Genomic DNA, 20,124 nt, shown 5'->3' with positions numbered 1-20,124 from the left:
ATTCTGCAGCCTAGCAATTATCATTATCCAATAATTACAAGTAGAAGAATGAAGACTGCACTGCATCTAATGCATTTTTAAAATTAGTGTAGTCTGTTTCTTTTTTCCTCATGGTGTCACTACATGATAAAGTTAATGCTCTTTGGATATTGTCTGTACTGGAGCGTATTTCCATTTCCTTTCTCTCACTCTGACTTTCTGAGTTTTCTATTACGTGTTTAGAAAAGATGATAATAAATATACTGCCTTCAAGTTTGGACGTGTTCTCTCAAGCACTGACCCGTTCTTAACATCTTAACATTGTGTGTGTATTTTTCATTTTCTTTTTTTAAAAGGATTTAATGTTAGAATAAATTTAGCTTTGGATAAGGATCTGGAGAATTTCAGCAGTTCTTTTAACAACTTGAAGGTAGGAATTGCCATTAAAAAAAATTTACAAAAAGGCGTGTATCTTACAATTGAGCTTATGATGTTACATCTGTGATATATTTCCTGTGCATGAGGAAGAAGTCTAAGGCCCTTGGTTTCTGTCTAAGCTTCGCTTTTTCTTATGTCATTGTGAAGTGTTTTGAATTCAGCTTTCTTGATTGATAGGAAAAGTAATTTTCTTTTCTAAGCTCTTGGTGGCAAGCAGAGAGAAAATTTTGTTTTGTTTACATCCCGATAGCATTTTTGTCTATCTGGTTGTTACCACTTTACCCAGATCCACATTCTTAAAGATAACCCAGGTACCTGACTTCCACAGTGGAAGGGTGAAAGATGTGGCACTAGCAAATGCATATAAATGTCAAGCAGGACTGAAGAGAAATTTGCTTGTGGTGTTGGACAAGAGCAGGAGCCAGGCGCGGAGGTGCTGTTCTCTGTTCCTGCATTTGGAGCGTGTCCTTCCTGAAAGGCAAGGACCGAAGGCCATTTCCCTGATTTGCTTTTTCTGCCTCGTCAGTAGGACAGCGGTGCTTGGACTGGTGAATGACGATAATGAGTGTGACTGTTGAGTCATTAGGAATCATCCACCAGTTCTACAAAATCTACGTCCTAGTGTAAACTGGCTACTAGTGAATCTTACGTGTTTGCTTCAGATAGCTGAGCTTGTGATCAACCTCTGTCCAGCCTGGGTTATCAGCTCACAGGTGTGAAGGTTAACTAGAACCAGTGTATTCAAGGGCAGACTTGACAGCAGTAGGGGCAGTTATCAAGTAAGTTGGTTCGCTTAAACAAGTTAGAGTGTGCTACACAGTTACAGAGCTTTTCAGTAGAAGCCCGAGCATTATCCCTCTGTGCTTTCCAATGAGCTGAAAATCCTGCCAACGTTTCCAGGAAGTATGAGTCCTCTTTTCCTCCCACTTTCTTCAACTAGTCTTTTTACATGAGGTAACAAATAGCCCTCTTCTTAGGCAAGTGCCCACATCTAAATATTGTCTTTAATCTTCATGCCATGTCTTGCACTTACATGCTTGTCACTGCCACACAGTTCCTCCATAGAGCTAATTGTTCTTTGGACTGGTAGTTTGGAGGCAGTTGCAGTTACTATTTCTAGACTGTTCTCTTGATGACATCTTAGACATCCTCCTCCAGTGAAGTGTGAAGCAGGACAGCTGAACAGCACACGCTGAAAGAAATCTAGGGCAAAATTACATGATAATTCTGCACATGGCACAAAGTGCCTGTTTTAATCTAGAATGGATGCTATAAATTATTTCATAGTTGGGTGTGGAAGTTTATTAGTTGTCTAGCATGCTGCTTTCTTTTCCAAAGGACAGACACAACCTTCTTCACAACCTGCTAATTCTCTTCCTAATGGTCACCATTTTATGGCCATGCCAGTTGTCGACGCCGAGATGTTGGCTAGAGATGGCACAGCACGTGTGTGGTTCTGCCACAGAAGCAACCTCTCATAAACTTACTGGCAGAATCCCGGAACCAGATACGCTGAGTGTCTCTTCCTGCTAGCTGCTAGCTCCTCTGGCTTTTAATGAACACCAGGCTAGGCTGGAGGAGTCACCATGTCCAGTCTGAAATGCCACATCTGCTTTAGGAAACCCTCCCCCTCCGCAACACAGAATTTCCCTGTTGTTTCCTCAGGAGTTTCTCCAGTCTTTAAGCCTCCTCCCAGCAGCAGCTTTTGTACCTTGCCTATTAGACACCTCGCTACCCAAAGAATTCTCAAAATCCTTTGTCACACACACTTACCTCACTTTGATTCTAATTTCCCCATCTTCTAATGTCAAATGCAATCTACTTTTGTGTCATCTCTTCTTTTGCCCATTCGCCACCCTCCCGCTGTAAGGCAGTTGTTGCAATTAACTCTTGGTTTTGCAACATCCAGCAGCTCCAGTTTCTTCACATACTCTCCTTCACTGTCTCTGCTGCCATCTTACCTTGAGTTAGAGGTCAAGAATAGCAATTTTCCTCACTATCTGATCTTTTGAAGGTGCCTGGCTTTTTCCCTACCCTCACTTTTAAGAGTGACCATTGTCCCCTTACTGCCTACACATTTCTAGTGTACTAGGAACTTGAATGGAAAGTCACCTTGACCAAACAGGAAGAAAGATCAAGTGGCAACGGCTTTGGGTTAGTGTGGGTTTGTAGAGGTCATTTTGGATCTGAAGAAAGGAATACTGGACCGCTGTCCCATGCCAGAGGGGACCCCATGGACTTCTCTCCAACTGGATTACACTGGTATCAGTTAGTGAGGGAAATGTGTCCTGCTAAGTCCCAGGTTTCTGCAAATACAGAAATGCCTTATGCCTTCTTATTGCTCCTTCCAGTTTCAATTTATGTCTCTGTGGGGGCTTCAATTTTTCACTGCCTCACTGTGTCCCAAAACTTTTCCCTTCATATTCATTCCCTGCCCCACCAGTCTTTCATCTGTCTCATCTTTCATCAGTCTTGCTAGCTATCCTCAGTCTATTTTGCCCCAATTATCTCTCCCAAACAAGTTCAGCTGCTTACTGTGCCACCTTGCCTGCTTGCCACTTCTGATGAACCTAGATCAAATTCTTCCTGAAAGTTGCCAGTTCTTGTTGTTTCACTCCTTTCCCTCACTTATGCTTAGAGTTGTGCTGCAGCTCCCATCTCATCCTTTAATTTTAGGGGTCACTCAGCTACGAAAGAGGTGCCCCAGTTTTATAGCCTGAAAATCTGGCTGCTTTGTACTTTTGGTGCCTGAAGTGAATGTGTTTTAACATAACTCCCTGTGCGAGTCTTTACAAGGTGCAATTAAACCTGGGAAGTCAGCAGTTCAGTAGTTCACCAAAGAACCAGTTAATTGAGGACTTTGAAGTATGAAGTATTTACCAGCTGTAAACAAAATCTGCATTCTAAATGAAAACTGTCTCCACAGCAGTGCCTGGGTTTGCACAGGGCAAGTTCCAACGCCCAATGAAATCAGGGAAAGGGGAGGGGAGGACCTTTCACTGATTTCAGTATCCTTTGGATCAAGCCACTCATTTCCTTTAGCAACGATAAAATGATGCACAGAGTACTGGGACTGTACAACTTCATTTTATTTTGTGTGCTTTTATAGGATATAAATAAATGACAAAATTACAAAATTTATAACTGGAAGCCCAAGCATATTTACATAAGTATTTGTTGCAGTGAGGCTACTATTTACTGTTCTCCTATACAATTTTCCTTTTGGTACCATATTTTTAGTGTTATTTTTTTACTGTCAGTTGACTACGTACATATCAACAGTGAATAGGCAAAAATATGTACAAGGAACTATTTTGTTCAAGTAAATTGAATACTGTATTAAAAGTATGTCATCACTCAGCGCTATGATTAGGTTTAACTAAACCATATACAATTATCAGGTTTAAACCAAGTTCAATTATCCATTTTTTGGAATTTACCAGCTGATGATTCTAACGGAAAACCTCAGCTGGATATGAAATAATAATTAAAAAAACATTAAGACAACCACACAATTTATCAATATCTCTATAATGAACTTCAAAATGATTCACAATTTGACTGGATAGAACAATATACGTTAAAATGTCATTTTTCTCCTATAGTGATATTTGTACTGTTATAATTTCAGTTCTACATAAATATACATCATGGTATTATACAAATACTCCACAGACATTAAAAAAAATTAAAACACTTCAAAGAAAATGTAAGTAAATCTTATTTAATCAAGTATTAAACAAATGCTTAACTATTTTGTTCCATGAAAACATTTTTATTACTTTGGAATTTTTTTCTTTTTCTCACTGTTTTTATGTAGAAAATGTTTTGCAGTAGAATTTTATCAACACACTTCCAAACAAGCTTTCTGTGACAGAAATTTCGAAAGCAAAATCCATGGGTTTGACTTTTTTTTTTTTTAAGAACCACTGAGATTTATTTTTAAAAATACTAGTAGAATTCATGGCTATAGCAATGTTGAACTGCATAAACTATATGTAGGTGTAGTAGAACGACCATTCCACTTTCATTCCAGACTGATCACACAGAACATCTAGTGCACTGATGCTGCAACGCGCATGATTTTCATAATGCTGCAATAGCAGTGGTTTACTTAACTTAAAAATAAACAATATTTGTCATAATTAATCTGGCTTCCTTCCATAAATATTCATATGTTTTCCTATAGTACTTCTCTTCCATAAAAATATCTAATAAATGTTTTCTGTGCATTATTAATACCTTTTTCTAACCATTCATAAAACAGATCCTTTGTTGCAATGCAAGAGGTTCCTATTTCTGTAGAGGATCAAAGGACACCAATGATTACATATAAAACCAGCGCACACAGAAATCAGGGTGCCTAATTTCTTGTCACTTTAATGAGTTCTTTATTCAACACAGGAATTACTAATCAATTCAGTGGTTTCACAAATACTCTATTTATTAATTCTGGTTCTATTTTAATTAAAAACTGCCAAGATTTAAATAAAAAAACCAATCAAATATTCTACTCATAGGCAGCATTAGTGTTAGTTTAGAGACCTTTCGTTGTTTTTTGTTTTTTTTTTTAAAAAGTAGAATTCTAAAATAAGAAATCAAAGAAAGCACTGTGGCAGAGTCACAAGGGAGAACTGTGTGAAAAATAAGGTTTCTCACTCCTCTTGTGGACAGTAATTTTAAAAGTCTTCATATAGTGTCATTCTTCTGTCAGTGCTGCAGGAAGAAGAACATCACCAGAAATGACTGTCAGCCTTTTTTGTTAGTTACAAGGCCACTCATACAGTGCAGTCTTCCTCTCTGCTGGATTGAAATGTTGCCATAAAGGAAAGGCTGTGCTGTGACTGCTTGGCGTGCAAGGCACAACAAGGAACAGGGGGACAGTTTTGTATCAGAAAATTGTAGTTTCATACTTGGTATTAATGCCTCTTTTGGCTTCTTGTCCAGGTTCAACAATCCATGGTAGATTCGCAAGAGTCTTTTGTTCAGATGGATCTATCTGCTTTAAGACAAATGCAAACACGCAGACGGGTTACCATCTCTGTGCACAGCATTTCTAGCAGAAGTTTTTTCTTTAAACTAACAGAAGACAGAACAAATCCTGTATCAACAAAGTCCTACAACAGTGGTCTACACTCCCATGTACTCGTGGTTGCCCTTTTTTCCTGTTTAGACCAGAGCTGTGTCTACCCCCAGGCTACAGGGCATCATAGTTCGTCAAAGCCATGCTTGATCCTGCGACGTCCTTTTGCTACTGAGACAGATGATGGCATCAGGAAATGCTCTTAAAATTTTATGGAGGAAGATTCTGTGGCAATGGATGACAAAGTGTACAGTCATACATTTTTTTCCCCTTCCTCTCATCCGATAAAATTAAGTACCACAGAGTATGCTGCTCACTTTATAGCCAGTGAGTATGATACAGTGTGTGATCATTTTTCCCCTTTCCCTCCCAGATCACTCTGTGCTTGTATTCTCATTTGACTTAAAACAGTTTTCGTGATTTTTTTTTTTTTAAAAGCTCTACCATAAAATAATATTTATCATCTGCGCAATTCAGGAGGGCACTTTAAAGACACTCAATATGTAGGCTCCAATAAGCCTGGATTCTTTGGAGTTTGGGATTCCAAAGAAGATACTGAAAACATATATTGAACACTAGTTTTGGAACAGGAGGGTCTGCGGAGGGGCAAAACCAAAAAAAAGGTAAGAAAAGAAGTTGCTTGGTCTGACAAGATAATTGTAAATTGATTTGGATTTGTAATTTGATTAGGATACATATGTAGTGATCGTGTACCAAACAAGTTTGGTTAAGATTTTATTTCTCAATAAGAGATCAGGAAAGTCCATGGAACCGGAGAGTTTGAGAGGGATGCATTGGCTGTGATCCTCAGCACTTAAGAAAAGCAGAGTACGCTGGAATTAGACTGAATCAATTAAAGCTCCTCAATTGCTATAAAAGACATATGCACACCACTAACCAAGCAACATCTTAAACTGGAGGAATCTGAAATGAGCCGTTGTTCAAAACGGCTGCCTGTGCATCAGTGAGGCAGCCCGACTGGCTGAGGAGCAGAGATGGCACATGTAGGACATGGAGCATTTCTGAGTCAACACGTATATTTATTCATACAGCTTCTAGTATATCAGCTCTTAACTGTATAGCTGAATTTTGGTTTTTTGCATGCATGACTACCTTCCACTTACCACTGACTTCCGAATACTAACACGTGGTTTGGGAATAGGTTTGGAGGGTTTATTTTCAAAACTTTCTGGGAGGGTTGAAGAATGGCCCCCTTTTCTTGCTTGTAGTGCGAGCTGATAGGCCACCTCAAATGCTTGTCCTAGTGTAAGAATGATTTCATAAGCTAAATTCTGGAACAAAACAAAAACAGTTAAAATTGGAGTGAGATTGAATTACTGTCAAATACATGAAGTGGGGTAGTACTCTACAGAAGTGATTTGTAATGTATAAAATTACAATCACACAGCTTAATAACTTCCTTAGTCTCTGTAATATTTATATCCGTCATTTGATTTCTTATTGATTAAGAACAATCTAAATGTAATTTACTGTACTGAAAGTAATGACTTCTAACAACCTTGAAAACCTTGTCTCACTAAACATGAAAACAGCAGTGGTTGAGTATGTGTCACCTCTTTTTAGAAGTAGTACATTAACTGCCACCCACCCCCCTCCTTTCCCAGCTCACCCTGTACCTGCTACTCTCAAGATCCCACCCATTTTGCACTACTACACCTATTTGACATTCAGCCTTGCTCTATTTCAGAACTCTTCTGCTGACCTGTCCTCCTCCAGAGCTAGCAGCCTGATGCGCTGCTTCCCCAGGCGTGCACCTTGGGATGCTCTGTGCTCTCATCAAACAGCATGGAAAGAGGATGCAGCATTGATGCGCAGCTTCCAGAAGGACAAAAAGCGAATGTCACAGGTGCATGCTCTGCTTCACAGATGCAGTGCACCTATGCATGGTGAGTCAGTGCTCCACTTAGATACATGTTTCAAGTGCTGGGGAAACCTTCTCATGCTTTTGTTTTCTAGAAGTAAAAATGAGCTTAAACCGGCATGTCAGAATACTCCTGTAAGCTGGGGGGTGGGGTGGGGTAGTGTGTGTGACCAAAGAAGTCAGGCTCTTAAGACTAAGACCAGTTTGGTGGTATAAGTTCTCATTGCATATGTGGAAGAAAAACCTGTCAAAACACTTATAAAACATACTGACCCCCTGGTTCCTCATTTATAAGTATTCTTTTTCAGTACAGTCAGTGAAGAAGCAGCGGTGAATTTCAAATTTGACCTTAACCTAAACTGCAAGTGAATTTCTATGGTAATTTTTCTTCAGGTTTGTGGGTTTGTTTTGGTATATTTATTTCTAGGCTCCTACCAGAGCCTATTTCTAGGCTGCTAACTTTGCAATAATGTTTTAAACACCTGCAGACCAAACGCAAGCCTGCAGGTTTGCCTCCTCATGTCCTAAAGTCTCCTTAGAATAATTCATAAGTGTTTGATGTGATTCAGAAGTTACCCGCTCCTTCCTCAACCTCTATAGCCCATAGATGGAAGCAATCCTGCATTGCTTTAAAACTAGGTGATCCCTTAAAACTCCCATGTTTCTAATATGATTTTAAATAAGATACCTCTTTAGCTAGTCAAGTCTAACTACTGAGCTTGCAATAAGCCAAAAAGCAATGCAAGACACTTGAAAGTACATTATCTGCCCTTCAATTGTTAAAATACAGTTAAAAGGATAAGCATTTTATTTCATGCCCTACCCAATAATTTCACTGTAGTCATGAAGAAATTCCATCCCTTTGTTATCACGTATGTATGTGGAGATAGTACAGGCTAAATTCAGCATATTTGGCTCATTGTAAGAGCTTCTTATAAAGGTGCCAGCTCTAGTCTGTGTTAGGTCAGACAGAAAACAATACTCCCCCACTGGGGATACGCTCTCAGCTGGTATGACTGCAGTCACAACAGCAAGCTAGCCAAGGTTTCATAGCTTCCCCAATAAAAATGTCTGCCTGATTTGATAGCAGTAGTCTCCACATTGTCTCCCCTTTAGCTTAAAGGAACTGGCCAGGACCGAGAAACACTTGAAGATGCAGTTTGCCAGTGGAGTAATAAATGAAAGACTAAAGAGACTATTACGAAGTGCCCTGCTTGCAGCAGAACGCTGGTTATGGAATTGAGACCAACAGAATGTAATTGTTAAAAATGTACAGAATAGTATTATTTGAAACAGAGCATGCCTATTAGTAGGACAAGCATATTATTCTAAAGACATCTTAATCAGCTGTCGTGTGAGATAGTGTACTACATCATCATGGGATTGTCTACAGTGGATATTATTATTACTAAGGAATACATCAACAGGACAGAGTGTAGTAATGACTTGGAGAAAATGCAGACTGTCATACCAGTGGGACTGACAAAATGCACCATCCAGTGTGGCATACAAAATGTCACCGAGAGACAGGCCTGAAAAGCTCTGAGATAAGGATGGAGACAAGCAAAGGGTTTGCCATGCTGAGCCATAAATCTAGTCTGGGTCCTGCACCCTGTCTGAAGCCACGATAATTTGTCTTCTTTTGTGGTCTGTATAATGAAAAAATATACGCCTGCCAGGAGCCTGACAGCCATGGGAAACACGTAAATGTTTCCATGGTTATTAAATATTTGAAATATAGCAAATAAACCAAAACATTTACTATTCTGTTCAATATTCAAAATATAAACTGAACCGTAATTTGTACATAAATGTCATACATTGTGTACTGCGGTACAGCCTCAGTGAAGTCTGCAAATGGAGGCAAGGAGGCCTTTAAAATGGTACCTTGTAAAATTTAATAAAAGCTACATGAAAAACTGTATTTCAAAAAAAGCCAGAAGTAAAGTAGTTTGGTGTGAGGGAGTTCTCACCTGTATTACTGGGAGAGGACTATGAGGATTAGAGTTGGTATGGATTCTTGCCGGAGCTATAATGGAGAGGTAAGAGCAGGATTTCCTTGGGGATGGGGGTGGAAAACCAAACTACAAAATCAGTCGTAGAAATTCTTCTGACCGAGCGAGGAGACTATTTGACTTTTTTTACATGTGGCACAAAAGGGAGGAAACGGGTTAGCCTCCCTAAAAGATGCTTAGCACAAAAGTTGTAGACCCCCTGGTCACTGCAGAAGACATAGACCCTTACAGCGCCCCATCAAGCTCCTTAGGAAGGAGGCAAAACTCTTTAGGACCACGGTGCTTCTGAGGCTGCTACAATCCCATTCCTTGCTTGGCACGGCAGAGAAGGAAAGCAAGTAAGCTAATGCCTTTAAGCAACAATTTCTGGGAGATGAAAAATTGAGGTCAATTGCCTTGTTTGCCATGTAATGTTACAATTCAATGCCTCGGTGCAAGTCTGAGTCAGGATTCTTTAGCTGCTTTAACTCAGCCAACCTATTAAAGTGGCGAATTGTTTTCTTACATTTTAACTGACTCTTTTTACTGCTAGTTGTCTTCTGTTCAAAGGTGCATTGGGCAATGAAGGAATATCTGATGGAAATTACTTTGAATGTCTCCCATATACGAACTAGAATTTGGTATAGGAACTGTTATGATGGTTTGTTTCTCCAGAGGGAATCCTTCACTGGTAATTTTAGGGCTGCTTTATAAGTGAATGAGAGTGAAGTGAATTTCAAATATTGAGCAATAAATACTCTTTTTTTTCCCCCAAATCTTGTCCCCTTCAATATTCTTTAATTAATTCTCATGTTTTTGCAATATTGATTATAGAATTTTAACTCTGAGTAGACAAGTTACATGTACGGTCACTCCTAAATAGTATCAGTAATGTTGCTAGTTGACATGTCGCTACACTAAAACGCTTTCCTATCTGCAAAAAATTGTTCTTGCTCACATTTCATGAGAAACTGAAGGCCATAAAAGAGCAAAATTTTTGGCATACCATTGCATATATTGCATTATCATAATATGTATGATCTAAGATACACCTTTTTTACACCTTATTGTGGGTTTCTACATTTTAAACGTTATTTTGCTTAAACGACTGGGCTTCTGTCCACTGACAAACGGGCAGGATTGTTTCTATTAGCAAGATCAGACTAATATAAGTGTTAGACTTCAAATAGAAAATTTGATTTACTCTATGCCTACGTTCTGAATAACCAGCTATTTTTTATGAAGCTTGTACTTGCATCAAAAATGCTCGATCCTGAGAAATAACGCAACACAAAAAAAGAATATCTGAGTAGGTAACACCCCGCTGAGGATTATGGTGCAGAAGAAAACTAAGTTAAGACGGTTAGACATTAAAGTTTCTGTATTGCTTAAAACATTCATTTTAAAGTGTTTGGAGTATGAAACTATCCTCCTAAGATATGAGAAGTGAGCAAAATGTTGTAATTATTCCTGGTTCACTGTTCTTTCTTTGCAAAGCAAAGAGAAAATTAATTTCATCTGCTGTACCTGGGTCTATGTCTGTGCTTGATTATTAAAACTATAAATGAAACTGCAGTACTTTGAAGCCATTAAGAAGTATTTAAATGGATTGGGAGAAATAATAGCCTCACTCAGTCTAATTTCAGTTGATTCACTTATCACTAAAATCTATACAATGTAACATCTTGTTGACCATGGTCTATCTATTTTTAACAGAATTTTGAATTTTTTTTTTTACTCCCTGTGGACACTAAAATGTCAGCAGAGAATCTATACAACAGAACCACTGAACCAAAATGCTAAAATTCCTTCTAACTTACCTTCCTGTACATCTTGTTATTTAAACTCTACGTGCTATTGTTCTGCAATGTTGACTACTTCCCCAGTTCCAAATACAATGCCTCAGTTACGACACCTCTTTTTAACTTATTTATATTAATGTAAGCATGTTTCAAGAATTCATACACATTATGTTAAAATATTTGTTCTTTAACTACTCTTTAAAAGTTTTAATAGCATCTTAAATTTCTCTTGTGCTTAAAGGGCAAGTACTTGTGACAGTTCTGGACAATAAGCTCTCTTAGTCCTAAACATTGGAACCACTACTTATTATTTCACCAAATTTAGCTGAAAACAGCATGACTAATGAATTGATATGTGGTCATGATTTCTTGAAACACTAGTAGTCTGTGCTTTACCATCTGAGAAGCATAAATATAGGAAGAACTTAGTCATTTCCCACCAAAATAACAGGAGCCGCAAGGACTTGTCTGAAATAACATTCTTGAGATTTTTAGAGAAGAAAATTGGAACAAGTAAGAATGAAAGCATTAATTTGCTATTTTCAAAATAAAGGCAATCTTTTTGAAAAGGTACAGGTGCTGCTAAAATAAAATTTCCCCAAATTCCATATCTGCATTATTTGTTCAACTAAAACTCCCACTGATGTGACAGAGAGGAGAACAGAGCAGAACAGAGGGACCATCTAGTAATAATAATCTGTTGACTATTACAGGGGTAAACTCTTACACAGGAACACAGGAAGGACAATGCACAGATCTCTGTTATCACAGATGATTCAAATCTTTCAGATTCAGTGTGGTAGCCAAATATTCCTAGGACCTCCTGAGATTTGTCACTAGCTACCTGTGTGGTCTCTGTCAGGTCTGTAAGTCTTTTGGTTCTCTGGTTAAAGTAAATACAAAACTTTTCATGCATTCTCTACACATTTGCACAGGAAGCTTCAGTTTTCCAGTTTATGTAATACAATGTATTGAAGTCTAAACAATATTTAGAGAAATGTTTAAGTTATTGGGACTGATCCAGTTTAACACTGAAACACTAAAAGTCATGGAACAGCAAGGTAAGAAAACTGAAGAAATCACTTCTGGTGGTAACATCTGACCTCTGGTCCAAAAAGCAGCCCACATTTGCTTCATGAAGGTGGGATGTGTCCAGGCTCAAAGGGCCCCCCAACAAGGTACTGTCCAGCCCTCTCATCCCTTGTTGCCTGGCACTGGACGGACACACGAGGGTGAAAGCCAAAAGGCTGGACATCACCAAATCCATCCTTCCTTGACTGCACAGGCACTACAATGCAGTCAAAAATGCAGGATGCCTTGCAGACTTCGTTGAAGCTGTTTCCTGAACCTACCTCTTACCAGGATTGAGCACTGTATGTAATGCATATTAATGAAGTTCTGATTTGCTTATTTGGTGTGCGCTGAGACTTCAAAATGGGTGGCCAAACTTGTTACAAACTTCGTGGAAGGCTATAGCTTACCTTAGAAGAATTACATGCCAAGACTTGTATGAAAAGCTACTTGCTAAGTTTATAGGCAACAGCTTAAGAGTACAGAGGTGAGTTATTTCAGATGGGAAATGAGATAATTACAAAGAAAATCTTTGCTCTTCTACAGAAATATCCTTTTAGTATCCCATAGTAGATTAGTCTTTTCATGTGGTAAATGAACGATACCTTTCCTTCATCACCATATATACGCTGAAAACGTTCTAACAGAACTAAAGAACTATTACTATTACAATGAACTATTAAATGAAGAATCTTCTATAAACTGACCACATCAAACGCAGTGAATACGTGGCAGTAGTGGTGATTAGTCTTCAAGTCTTTAGTGATGTACGCAAATGTAGAAAGGTCTTCAGGGTCTTGTGCAGCACAGGAAATGTTACGGATTTCATGTTCAGCAATAATATTCTGTTTAAAAAAAATATTTCAGTCAGTTTCTGAATTAAATTTAGAAGAGCCATAAAAGGTGTGGGTTTAGATTTGCATTTATGTTCATCAGCTGTACTGAAGTATTTCTGAAGTTTCTTAGTAAGAAGAGATTTAATACATCCCATGTGTGTGGTCTTACACAGGTTATTGGAATTTTGATCCTCTCCAATGATATTTAAAATTGCCAATAATCTGGTAGGAAACGATGACATTCTAGAGTCTTCTCTGTCAGTCTGCTTGAGTTCTGTACAGTTTATTCAGCATCCTATGACAAAGAGACATCTTTCCTGGAATACAGCTACAAATACAGTTTCAAAGCACTATACAAGCATCTTACGATGCTGCTGGTTTTCTGTATAATGATCACTACATGACAATGTTTCAGTCTACTGCCAGACAGGATTTGGTGAAATCCAACAGGCTCAATATCCAGGCTTTTGCATGTGGTGTTTGACAAATTTCAGCTACACTTCTTCAAGAGAAAAAAACCCATCAAACATCACTTATAATTGAAACCCTGAGCTCTTGAAAGGCTTCTGCTTAGTAAAAAGGTAACTACAGGAGGATCTGGCAACTTTTCTCCACTTAATGACCACAGCACCCTGTAAGAGAGATGTAGAAGAATGAAACCATTCATGCACCGAGCAACACTACTTGCAACAGCCAATGTAAGCTATAGCATACAATTGAGAGAAAGGTGGCGCATGTCTGTCCAATGAAATAAAAAAAAGCTGTCTTAAAGCTTTGGAGAAAATTATGAATATTCATTACATAAATTGCTGACATGTAATTATTGTGTTCAGGCCAAAGGAACCATGAAGCCAGAGAAGAAGACACTGCAGAGTGGCTTATGATTAGGCCTTGCTTCAGCAACACACGCATTTCAAATCATTTATTTAAACAGAAGAATGATTCATTGAATATGAATTTACTTAGCCGTTAGCTTATACGCTTTTCTGAATTGTGGCCCTGCTGGCTGTAGCTCTGGCTTTTCCACAAAACCCTGAAGTGAACGAGCCTGCTGCAGCGTAACATTGCTACTGCACCACAGAACACGTGACACCTGTAGGTCCCAGTCTCCCTCACAGAGCTGCCGTTTGCTGCTGCCTCAGTGGCATCTGTACAAACTAAAACAGTCTCTGAGCATCGCCGGTTTTCCCTCACCGTTCTCTTTTCCTTCCCACTTCCTTTCCTTCCCCCCCCCCCCCCCTTTTTTTTTTTAAAGAACAGGAAATATATGCAACTAAGTCACTTAAGATGCTTTGCCATATCTTCTTTCATTCGCTAAGTGGCAAACTTCCCCTTTGCATGCATGTGTCAAGTTTTCAAAAAGACATATTAATATATGTAATTGAAGAAATCATGGCTTAGGAAAAATCTTAATAAAAAGCATTCCAAATTGCAAATTATGGAAAAACCAAGATAAGGAAACTGTTACTGAAGAAATGAAATAATCCTCTTAATCTTAAATTGTTGCAACATACTTGATTAGTTCTGTTTAATGCACTATTCATAAAAATGACAAAACCAGTACTTATGTTTCAATATATGCCAATGTTTAATGACACATATAATCTCTACTTAACAACCACTGGCTTTTTACATTATTTTAAGCGTTTTATTTTCTTTATTCCCAAATTGATAACCTTTACCCTCAATAAAGATTTTGATGAGAATTACAATTATACCAAACGCAGGGATTTAGATATCCACAGATACAGCTGTAATACAGTCATTGATGTTGTACTGGCAACACTGTAGTTTAGAAAGCACAAAGAATTAAAGCTTGGAACATCTTAAAATCATGTGAAGTATTTATGCCAAATCATGAGCCACAAAGTAATCACCTGAATTTATGCAGTGTATGTGAGAAGAACTCTGCTATTCTGAACCCTAGGTGACCTGGGGTTGACACGGAGCTCTGCACTTGAGACAATACTCACAGAGATTATTTTAATGTTTTAACTTTAAACCAAGTGAAGTTTGGAAACATTCCCATATCAAGTTTGTTTTGAATAAAATAAAGTATACCTAAACTAAATCTTCTGGATGAAAATTAGTAGTGAAATTAAACATGTTTTCCCTAACTTTTATAGGATATCCTCTGTGATCTCCTTTAAAAATTAATGTGTTTTCAAGTGCATGTGTTTACTGTTTCCTAGGGTCACTACTCCAGTCGACCCATAGTCTTATTCTGTACAAATTACACTACTATGAATCACTATGAATGCTGTTCTGGGTACGCTCCTCAGGCGCTGACTTAACACTGTACACTCGTCATTCTAAAAACTGTCACTCCGTTTGGCGAGAGAAACCTCCGGCGCTTCTTAAAAAGCAGGGAAGCTGAAAGTTGGTTCTGGTTCTGCCAAGGGAATACCTTGGAGAAATCAGTTTTTTGCTAAGCAGCCTTTCTTCTGCTTGCCTATCTTCTGTCAGCCAGTCCCGCCCCCCTCGACAGAAATCATCCCAAAGTCAGGGTTATCTGTGACCCACGAGAAAATTCTGCAAGTCTGCTTCTTCCTAAGCAGCAATTTCTTTCTGGCCTCACTTGCAAAGAAATGGCGTCATGTCAAAGTGGTGTCATGCCAAGCTTCAAGGTGCCACTGAAAGAGCTGTTGTGGAATGAGGCCAGGGCCCCTTTGTCACCTGAAGCTTTGCCTGCTACGACTTGGAATACAAATTCTTAGCTTGGTGGCATAAAGGAAAAGGATGAACAGCCATGAGAGCTGAGTTTTCAAGCACAAAACTGCTAGCTATTTTTGTCATTAAAAAGTATGCATTTATTGCTAAGTGGTGCCCAGCGCTGTCAACTATAAGCTTATACGGAAGCAGTGCAAGTCTGAACAGGATCTCACCTTAGTGCTAATCTGTTTTGGGTCTTGAAGGAATTGGGTACAGCACACTGTGGACAAGGATGAAAACAATGCTCCTGGGAGAGTTGCAGGCTATTACCTGGTTTTTACAGAAGGGAAAGGCAGTGCAGATTTGAACTGGAGAGAAAGCAATCTACCACTTGAGAAAAAACACAGGACTGTGGCATTATTTACCTCCATCAAATACATCTATTGCACTACTAGGCGTAAGATTTCAGTGGGACTGGTCTAGAGCCACCTAATGCAATTTGACAAACTTTTTTCAAGTTTCCATCTTAAGTAAGATTACATGCACTGTACAACGAGATACTGGAAGCTCCTTTTGTTTTCCTGATTATTTTGGTAAACCTAAGGACATTGCAGTTACATTCTTTGCCCTACAGAGGAGATTTAAGGGCTGAAAACATCCTTATCCAAGTTAAGAGTTCATAGCATTACCATGTCCTGATTTATGCCCATCAAAGAACATAAAGGAACTGACGGTTGTAAAAGCTCAGTTTTGAATCAACGGAAGTGAAATGAGCTGACAGGAACCCCTGGCCTCTCTGCTCTGGCAAATATGCCAGACGTGACATAACAGTAATTTCACCTCTGGTTTTCTTTCATGCCATCTTGTAACCCTAGATATGGCTTCCAACCTCTAGCAGAAGCTCAAAAATCTGCTTTCGTTCCTTCACTTAAAAGCCAGTTCTAGTTAAATGCCTTTAAAATGTCACTGATTTGGCAAGTTTGATGGATCCTGAGTTAAATGCATCATGTGGTCTGAATGTTCAGCAACACAAAGCAGTTATATCCATTATTAACCTGGTCAAGTAGCTGGGTTGTCAGATTTATTTTTTATATTGCTTAGAGAGTTTTAGTCACATAACAGAAAATTTGGTTTCTTATTCATATGCAAGCATTAGTATGGACTGCATTTTGCCATTTTAGACTTCCAAAGAAGAGAAATTCATGCATTACTTTACTCCTGCTCACACAGCTTGTACGTTCTACTTTGGCCAAGCAATAACCCATTGCTCTATCCATCACTGTGTTCTCAGATCTCTCAATTTCTGCTTTTTTTAATTTTATTTTTTTTTAAATAGATGTTGGATGTATTTTAAAATGTAAGAAACAAAGCACAGGACATTGCCACACAGGAAGATGAAAAAAATATGGAATAGCAACTGTTAAGAAGCTGCTGCAATTCAGGGACTCAAATGGCTAGTACCAGGAAAACAGCTCTCAGAGAGGCTATGACATTTGAAAAGGATATTCAAGGCTCTTGTTTCTTATTCTTACAATGGCTGGCCCTGGATAAAACCTTACACCTTTATTCTTCATTGAGACATCTAATTTTTTTTGGGCCAAAATTGTATTAATGAACAGATATCTGTATCTATATCTATATTCTGCATATTTAAGGAACTGAATAAGGAAGAATATGGTAAAGGATTCCACAGAGGCTCCCTGCCAAATGTCTTTTGTGATAAGCTCGCCTTCTAATGGCAGAAGGTTGGACACAATGTTCTCCAAATGAGTCATTAAAGCTGCTTCACTTAAAGAGTTTCTGGAGAATGACAATGACATTACATGCATTTTGGAGAGAAGAGAAAAAAGAGGAAAACACAAGGTGCATCTCTGTCCCTTCTCTGGTCTGGTGCTCTTAACAGAGTCAGCCTCATAGGTATTCCTATTTGTGAGAAATAAAAGCTAATATTGAAGAATCGCACATACCTTATTTGTTGCATCAATAAATTTAACTCCCTTGTAAGAGACAGACAGGACAATGGTTGGTACTTTCTTCATTTGTTCTGTAGACTTCTGAAATCAAAATAAAGACGTTATTAGAGTTGTGTTGCATTGCAAGAACAGTGCTCTCTCTCTTCTTCTTCTGACAAAATATGTAAATTAAACAAAAGGTACTTATCCAAATATTTGACCTTTTCTTGAGCTGACTATACTCTGGGCTTTTGAAATAGCTGCCTTGTAGTTACAAAACTAAAAGGAGCTTTACAGTTTGTTGTGAGGATGGAAAAAATTCTCCTTTTTCCTAGCATAATGGTAAGAGAATGAAATAAGTTTGCCAGGCTTAAAAAGACCAGGAGTTTCCCAAAGCATGCGTGTTTAAGACACACATCTATCTGAAATGCCCCATTCATTGCTGCCCCCCCCCCCCTCTTGCTGCCCTTCCCTTCCCAGCTGTAAAAAGCAACAGTGTGGTACTTCTCATCATACTGTTTCTTTGCTGCAATTAGTTGTTATTTAGAAATATTTCACACTCTCCCCTTCTTGCAGTTGTATTTGTGAACATGAGGTATCTCTGCAGCCCTCTAGGCCTGCCAGTCAATCTGTCAGTCCAACGCTGTATCTTGTCATGTCTGACCGTCTGCACTTCTTCGAGTGCAGCTGCTACTAGAGGCTGCGTTACACATGAATTAGCACGGAGGCTTATTCTGTATTCCCTCAGTGCCAGGTTCTCCTACCTACAGTTCGTGTCTTCCTATGAGGCTATTTTTTTCCTTTACGCTAGTCTACTTCTGTGTGCCTTCAGTGTGATGGCTGCAGCAAAGAGACTTCCTGCTGAACAGACTGCACGAATATTTGGGACAGATTTAAGTTTTCTGCAGGAAAACCTGTTGATTAGTTTACAGATTAAATTTAGTAAAACCACCACAAAATCAACCAAACAAAACCCCAAATATGGTGTAACAGTCTATAGCTGATCTGAATTCTTTTAAGGCAGAAGGCCATGACGTACTAGATTATCCTATACAAACCTATTGTAGATAAATAAAGTAGGTAACATCCAGAGAACACCCGTTCATGGGAGTATCTGCAAACAATCGCAGAGATCAGTCAAATATTTTTTGAAAGGAGTAAGTTCAGTTATAGCTAAATATGAAGAAATATCAGCACACAGAGTGAGAGTGTAAACACACTGAAAGGCCCAGAACTGGCACCTAGAAAGGTAATTAGAGCAGCTGAACAAAAGTAGCAGTGGTGGGTTTGTATTCTTCAAGAAAAACAAAACAGTACAGACACAACCTTGAAAACACAGGCTGCATCTGAAAAAATATGTCTGAAAAATAGGTAATGCTAACCCGTGGGAACAAACCAAAAGCTTAAAAGAAAACCCCCCATAATCAAGTCCCCTTATCAGATCTTGTTCCTTCCAAAATAAAATGAGACTCCATTTTTGCCAGCATAAAATTTGAAGCTGCAGATCCAGCTATGTTCTGCAATTAGTGTCCGTGCCACAAAGGCTAAAACTTATAATTAAAGTTTCCAGTGGAGCCCCACCCACCCGTGTACAGACAGGACTGTTGCGTCTCCCAGTATCAAATGTCAAGAGACTCATGATGACAATCAAGTGTCAATTTATCCCAAGAAAGCTTCTTTCACCCAGAATGCTAGGCACTTTTAAAAAAAGGATGGTAAAACATCCTGAAGAATCTAACAAAATCTGAAGAAAGACACTAAACCGATCTGCATGTCTCTGAACTGACTGGAGAAAGAAACAGTATCCCTGCCACAGGCAGAGCACGTACATACCTCTGGGTGTGTGTCACTATAACGGATCTCAGATAAGCCTTCTCATAAAATTCAAGTTCAATGCACAGAAAGCATGACAGTGACTGTATGGAAGCTGCAGTACATACAACTATCAGAATAACAAGCAATATACCTCACAGATGCTCATAACCAGACAAAATATTCACAAATATGACAACATCACTTTAATCATCTGCCAACCCAGCAATCATCCAAGTTTTGTCCTTTCTTTCTATCCCAACAGCTATCTCAGGAGCTCTTTGTCTCCCATTTTGATTATTGTAATTATCTCCTTCCTCGCCTCCTTAGCAGCAGAATTCCTCTCCTCCTCCAACACACTATGCAAACATGGCTACTAAGTTCATTTATTTTAGCTTTTTTGGTCTAATTTGCATTGTTTTCCACTTGCCATAAAGGTGAAGCTTCCTGGTGGCAAGGCTGCTTTGCACTATCTGGGAGTCCTCTTTCATCTAGACCAGTAGTTTGTAATTTAATCATCTTCCTTATCTGCTCCATGTTCATCTGGATTTGTCTAGAGCAGACTTGACCTTTAGTATTTAATCGAGGTCGTGACCTGCCAGAAGACTGTATCTGAGTGAAAT

At 38.7% G+C, this 20,124-nt stretch overlaps 1 protein-coding gene across 7 annotated transcripts in view; it reads right to left on the bottom strand.

The window, feature by feature from the left end:
* Nucleotides 1–3,932: 3,932 nt before the first annotated feature.
* Nucleotides 3,933–20,124, bottom strand: part of ANKS1B (ankyrin repeat and sterile alpha motif domain containing 1B) — a 442,036-nt gene continuing 425,844 nt past the window's right edge. For 5 of the 7 annotated variants that reach the window (XM_027794224.2, XM_027794229.2, XM_055808606.1 and 2 more), the window contains 4 exons: nucleotides 17,705–17,791; nucleotides 12,957–13,094; nucleotides 6,625–6,792; nucleotides 3,933–5,419 (listed from right to left, as the gene is read on the bottom strand). In XM_027794224.2, the coding sequence (XP_027650025.2) occupies nucleotides 5,309–5,419; nucleotides 6,625–6,792; nucleotides 12,957–13,094; nucleotides 17,705–17,791 (504 nt within the window). In that variant the 3' untranslated portion in view covers nucleotides 3,933–5,308. The remainder of the gene's footprint in view (nucleotides 5,420–6,624; nucleotides 6,793–12,956; nucleotides 13,095–17,704; nucleotides 17,792–20,124) is intronic. The other 2 variants (XM_027794228.2, XM_027794231.2) reach the window with 1 other exon arrangement.

Source organism: Falco peregrinus, chromosome 6 (assembly GCF_023634155.1).
Source record: "Falco peregrinus isolate bFalPer1 chromosome 6, bFalPer1.pri, whole genome shotgun sequence".
Lineage (NCBI taxonomy): Eukaryota > Metazoa > Chordata > Aves > Falconiformes > Falconidae > Falco > Falco peregrinus.
This window is presented reverse-complemented; position numbering and strand designations above follow the sequence as displayed.